Source organism: Cariama cristata, unplaced genomic scaffold, assembly GCF_000690535.1.
Source record: "Cariama cristata isolate BGI_N322 unplaced genomic scaffold, ASM69053v1 scaffold20010, whole genome shotgun sequence".
Taxonomy (NCBI): domain Eukaryota; kingdom Metazoa; phylum Chordata; class Aves; order Cariamiformes; family Cariamidae; genus Cariama; species Cariama cristata.
In genome coordinates, this window is record NW_009593418.1 from 10,913 (window position 1) to 17,608 (window position 6,696).

Genomic DNA, 6,696 nt, shown 5'->3' on the forward strand with positions numbered 1-6,696 from the left:
CTGTGTTTGAATGAGTGAACCTTTTCAGCTAAATGATTTCAGTTAAAAAAAAAAAAAAAAGCTAAACATGTAATTAGGGAAATTTTTTTTTTTTACTGGGGAGAGGTGACATCCAATTGAGAAATGTTTGCTGTTGTATTTACAGGTGACAAGAAGTACATTATGGGACCAAATGTTTCCACTGTTGATGCCACTGTCTTTGGGCATCTGGCACAGGCAATGTGGACATTGCCCGGGACTCGACCAGAGAGACTGATCAAAGGTAAGAAAGCTTAAGTGATCTCTGATGAAAAACTGGTGGCGTTTGCCGTTGTTAAACTTGGAGGACCTTGTAAGGACATTTGAAGACTGCAGCAGCACTTCGACTCCATCAGCAGCTCTTCTTGCCTTTGATGTAGCATTTGTATCCTGTAATGTTGTTTCCTCTTAAAATTCTTGTTTGTTTTCTCTTTAATGTTCTACCTGGTAATTGTTTCTATTCCTGTACTTGATCTTTTCCCTGTTTAACATAGCAAAGACTGAATGCCTCTGAGGAATGAATGCTGGGTAAAGTATGAGAAGACAGAAGCATGGCCATGAGCCAAATTCTGCTGAACTGAGTGGTTTCGTTGACAGTAGAACGGCAAGTGCTATTGTCCCACTGAAATGACAGCCTTTGCTGTTACTGAACATGCTGGGCAAGGAAAAAGTCCAGCCTGACTTTGGAGTCACTGTGTTTTTGCATGAATTGGAAAGCAACGTACCCCTCCCCTCCCCACATTCTTTTTTTCTCCTTTTCTTGTGGAGTGGTATAGGCATGTGACAGTATCTTTGCATCCCTTTTCAGAATAAAACCGTGCAGTATGAAAAATGGGAAGAGGTAAAGAGGAAAAGGATGTGAAACAGGTGTAAAAGGAATGAATCTGACCTGTAGATCTACTCTGTGCAAGAGAGCGCTACTAAAGCAACAGTTAGGAGGCATAGGCTTGCTCATTATTAAAACTTTGAGGAAAAAAATACATGAGATGAGGACATAAGTATTGTCCTTACAGTTCTTCCCCTTAATGTCTGGGGAATCACGGATAAAATCCTGAAGGGTCCATGGCTTTCAGGAAGGAATACTATGTTTGTTGAACTGGTTTATCTCTAACTAAAATAAATAGATCATAATAGATGCAAGTACCCAAGAAGTATGGATGATTCTCTGTACCCATCCACCTACTCATGCTATTGTGAGTGCAGGTTTCACATACACATTCACTTTATTATGCTATTACTTCTTTGTTCTTTGAAGTTTTGTGTAATTTCTTCTCTAAGCATACATATCTTATACCTTAGGTTTATAATACACTAAGGCTGGGAACATTGAGGGTGAGCCAGGGACCATACAAAGACTTAAAAATGTGAATTTCTCTTGCAGCCAACGCTGCCACCTGGTGGTGCAAACCCCCAATTCACTGTGTTTTGATGAACAACTGTCTTGTGTATACACAGGATCAAATTCTGTCTTTAGAAACCAGGTTTCTGCAAAATAAACAAGAATTTTACTATGAAAAACTTACAGTAATTAGTATCTTGTCTTGATTTATTTCTGTAGAGGTTGAATTTGGGATAGTTATTTTGCTACATGCATTTACGTTCATTCCAGTGTAACCTTTCTTGTTGTACATAGGTTAATAATATGTGGTTTAAGTTACATGAAAGTTACAGAGCTGCTAAGAGGATTGATGGTATCTTGGAATTTCGAAACCTCTTTGGAAAGAACCTGCCCAATTTGTTTCCAAACAGTGCTAACGTGTTTCTGCATCAGCAGGTGAGTTAGAGCGTTATTGACTGAATGTATTTACTGGAGTCTGTTGTGCTGTGTTACAGGTGAACTGATTAACCTTGCTATGTATTGTGAAAGAATAAGGAGGAAATTTTGGCCAGAATGGCACCATGATGATGATAACACTCTGTATGAATCTGAGGAAAGCAGCGAAGCAAGCAAGACTTACTCTCCTTTGCAGGACTTCAGTTTTTATTCAAGGACAGAAACATTTGACGAGGAAGGGAACAGTATTTCTCAAACCCCTGACACAGATTACACTGGACACTCCCTCTTTGATTCGGATGTGGACATGGATGAGTACAGAGATCATGAACAGTGCAAGTGATGTGTACAAGCATCTCCCATTTTGCAGACAGGCTGTTTCTTGGGATCGGTCTGATTTATTTTCTCCTTCATGTTGGGAAGAGGTTTATACCACTTTGGAAGAGACCATAGTGCTTGACTCAGCTGTCACATGCTACCTGGACTATTTCAACCTTATTTCGTTTTGTGTAACTGTTCAGGTGGGACCAAGGTAAACAGTTATTTAAAACACATATAGGCAAACTGGAGGTCCAGAGGGCAACAGGACCTTTCAATCTACATTTTTTTTCACGTTCAAAACCAGATCCTGCAACCAGGTGGGACAGACTTCTGGGAAGTGGAGCATTTGTCAGAGCTGGTTTGTGTTGATATCTTATCTTTACAGGAGTGAGTTGAGGACAAAAATGGAAGAGACATGACTGGCACACTTTTCTCCCGTGGAAGAAAATGATTGATGCTGTATTGATTTGGTGGCATTTCGGGGGGGATTTTATTTGATAGCTACCTGTACTCTGGGTGCATATGTTATTACGGTGTCTGCAGGAAAGAACTGCTTTGCAGTTCTTTTGGAGACAGTCAAGGAAGGCAGGGGAAAACATATTCCTGCAGAAAGGAGCTTTTTAGTGTTTCTTGTTCTTTGCAGAGGATGGAAATTGCTACTCTACAATTTTTTTATTCAGGAGGGAAACGTCCGTTTTAATGTATGATCTCCCTACTCTCCCGTCAGCACCGCTGCCTGCGGGGAATTTCCACGTGCTGAAAGCGTGACCAGAATTGATTTTAAGGCACCTTTGCTAGTACATCCATGAATCTGGAACCCCAAATCGAGAATAATTGCACAGGTGCTTACACACTTCATATTGTGTCTCCCTAAATGCAGGTTAGTGGTGAGAATGAATCCATTCGATTTACTCACTGCTTTGAAGGTAAGCATATACATCAGTGTTGCTTGGCCATGATAAGTTGGTTTTAAGTAGAGATAAAGCATATACAACATATAGACAGCTGTGGTATTTGTAAACATGCATATAAAATTGGGTATTTGCCTGCAGACTTTGGTGGTGTCCTATTTAAAAATATTTGAATTATGACTTTCTCAATGAGTTACAGTTAGATAAGTCAGGATCCCCCAGCAAAATTTTTATGTGTTTGTTGTGCCATACGTTCTGGGAGCAGACGGGGCAGATGACTGCTTTAGGGTGTTATAATTGTTGGTAGTCCTAATGGTCTGGAGCTTGAAATAACTCCGGCTTTCAAAGAAGATCTCTCTTGGATCGTGGAGTGTCTCCTGCAGAGGAAAGTGCTTGCTCTGGGGAAATGCCGAGCTAGCTGTGACTCTGAAAGCAGGCGGACACACATCTGAGGTGAGTTCCCAGGTCTGTTCATGCATGGGAGCCACTGCAGCCAGAGCTGACGAGTTTGGTGTGGTCTGAGATGGGTGTGAATTTGCACTCGTTTCCTCAATTCCCCAAGCATGTCCCTGGAACCATGTTCCTGTCAATGGTCTCTGTTGCTGTGGGCAAATATCGTTTGCAAAGTGAACCAAAACTGAGAAGGAGGAAGATAATCGTCCAGTTAGTTGGGACCCTTCTCAGGGAACTAAGCAGAGGAACAGAGCACAGGAAGATAAGTCTTGGGCTAAAAAGCACACAGGCGATGGCCTGAAATGCCTGTGAAACTTCATAGCCAAGTCAGGGCAGATTCTACTTGCAAAAATGTAGGTCTTGGCATTCCGTATAAAAGGCATCCACGTCAAAAAGCTCCTTTTTAAAAATGTTTCTGTGTTGGAAATTCTGATAGAGATGTTCTCAGGCATTTACCCGTGCCTGTTTGAAGGCTGTGCTTTCTCCATCTTTTCAGTGTTGGGAGGGTGTGCTTGCAGCAGAGGAGCCCCAGCCGTGAGTCACACTTATTAAAAGACCAGCCTGAGTTCAGCGGCCAGTATCACCTTCATGACTTCGTTGGGCTTACAGATCTGGCCGTGGCAACAGCCCTTGCAACACCCCGAAACACAGATTAACCAGAAGTCAGCGACATTATTTTACTCTCCTGTGTGAATGCAGCCGGATCTAGATTTTGCGTGACCCCACGCAGCGACGGGCGCAGAGACGGGGGACGCCAGCGTGGTGCAGAGCCGGTGTCACGCCATGGCCTCGTCTGTCTGCCAGCACTCGGAGCTGCTGGCATGGTGGGTAGAGCTGGTGCCGCTGCACCGCAGCACGGGGACCTGAGCCGAGGATGTAGGTACTTCGCAGGGCTGTGGTTCTGTTTGGTTTTTTTGTTTCGAATAACTGATGTGCCTCAGGGGAGGCTGAACCTTGCGCTGACCGGCCAGGTAATGAGCTTCACCCCTGGGGAGGGTGAAGAAGAGGATCAGAAGGGGTTGCAGAAGGGGAAGCGGCTTTTTGCTGTCAGCTGAGTTTTTCAGGGTGTTAATCAGTGAGGTGAATGTATTTTGTGGCTCGTCACATGCCTTCCCTTTCTGAGGGACTACTCAGGTTGCTTTAGAGGAGAAGTTGGCCTTCTCCTCGTGACAGCTGCTCTTGATAAAGTCTGCATTTTTGGGTTTGGCTGTGTTTCAAAGTAGAGGTGAGATTAGGAATCGGCATCTCTTTAGGAATTTATAGGTGTAGTATTTTGTCCAAGTTTGTTAGGAAATTCTTGCGTTTATTTAGCCCTTCCAGAAACAAATACTGATGTTAGACCTCTTTAAAAGGATTTAATCCAGCCTTTTTTCCTTTTGGAAGCTAATCTTGGTAAAGTATTCCAGGGATTTAAAAAAAAAGCTTTTGTTTTTTTTAATATCTGTGAAAAAGTGTTAGTTTGTTTTAGTTTGCATGAGGGAAGAGAAGACGAGTTTTCTTAAACAAAAAAACCCAAAACCAAAAACCACCAACAACAAAAAAAACAAAACAAAAACCAAAAAAAAACCCCAACATTTTTTTGAGTTTCTGAAACTGCTAAAAGAGCAACGTTTTCTTAGTCCTGTAGTGATTTCCCCCCGCTTTGATCATCTCTATTTTTTTATCTTGGTGCTGAGGGGCTATACAGAACTAAAAATAGTTGGAGATTATCTTTATTTCCTCTTGTGGCTTTTTTTGGTTATTTTGTTGTTGTTGTTGTTTGTTTTTCTCCCTCACTGATCAAAATTGCAAGCAAGTCTGTGGTAGGGGTGCCGGAGGTCCCGACTGTGCTGCTGCTGGGGGTCAGGGACATTGGGTGTCTTTGCAGCTGTGAAACCTGGGACAGCTGTGGGGTGCCGACCGCCCGATGGGTGAGCTGGGATGGAGTGCGATGGGTGCCACGATGTCACGTCTGAGGTGACACAGACCACGTAAGGGTTTTTCTGGGGCTGAGAGTCTCGCCGTGGTGGCCAGACACTCATTGTGGGGCAATGTTAGGAAGGGTTCAGGGACCCTTGTCACAAGAGTCCATGATGTCTCCGAGAGCATCACGGCTTCCAGCACCAAACCTGGTTGTGGTCCTGGCTGCAGCCCCAGGCTGGTTTCAGGTAAACAGCGGTACGTGGTCCTGGCAGGAGGAGAGCTAGCTTGGGGGTCCTCCATACTGTCCAGCACCTCCAAAAATAGGGCAGGGGACCCTGGATGGTCAGGGGAGGAGGCAGCGGGTAGGAGAGGAGAGGGTGGGATGCAGGGAGGGTGCCAAGTGGTGGGTGACTGCAGGAGGACTCGGGCTGAACCCATGACCAGGAGCCCTGCCCTGCGCACCCGCCAAAGCACGACCCCTCATCCTGGTGAGGAGACAGTGCCGGTCCTCCCCGTTATTTTACCTTAAATACCGCCAAAGGCTGAGTACTGCCTTTGTTTCTGTAGTGCTGCTTTAAGAGAATGAATGGATAATTGGTCCGCTCCTCGTTTGGCAAAGGGGTGTTTAAAGCAAGCCCTGCGTTTCAAGTAGAGTTAAGATTTGAAGCAGTTTGTTGGGTTTTTTTCATATGAATTGCAGTGTTTGAATGTGTAACGCTCTGTCATGTCAGAAGGGATTCGTTTACCTCTGTTGGACTCATTGGCTCTGTCAGCAGAGCTCACTGAGGGGGGGAAGCAGATGCTGCGATGTATAGGTCCTACAGAAATCCTACAAATGTGGTGCTTGATTTAAAAACCAAACCGACCCTGATGTTTCAGATCTGGAGGACCGTTTCCATCCAATTATAACACTGCAAGTCACACATTTTGATCTTTAAAACCTTGGCAATGTCCCTCCAGATCTATATTCTCTTTGAAAAAAATATTGCCTGAAATATTTCTGCAGCAACAGTTCAGGCACAAATTTCCTATGTCAGTGATGTCTGCTCAAGTAATCGTGACAGTTTGATACTGTTTTCATTGAAAAGGCTGTATCTGTCAGATACTAAGCCTTACAAAATATTGCCTGCTGGAAAAGTGTGTTATGTGCAGATTTATGCAGGGCAGCTCACCAAGTGAAATTTCTGTGGCAGGGGATGAATTCAAGTGGGTCTTGTCCTTAGATGTTTGAATAAGAATTTGAATCTGTTTTCTGACAAGTAGCTATTTAGCCTGACCCTCCCCCATCCCCAAATACTGCAAAATTACAAATTAGGC

General features: G+C 43.9%; 1 protein-coding gene across 1 annotated transcript in view; it reads left to right on the top strand.

Annotated features, from left to right (window-relative positions):
* FAXC (failed axon connections homolog (Drosophila)) overlaps positions 1–2,135 on the top strand; it is a gene marked incomplete at its 5' end in the record, with an annotated part of 12,227 nt that extends 10,092 nt beyond the window's left edge. The window contains 2 exons of the mRNA XM_009710407.1: positions 146–262; positions 1,852–2,135. Coding sequence (XP_009708709.1) covers positions 146–262; positions 1,852–2,135 — 401 coding nt within the window. The remainder of the gene's footprint in view (positions 1–145; positions 263–1,851) is intronic.
* Between the last annotated feature and the right edge of the window lie 4,561 nt (positions 2,136–6,696).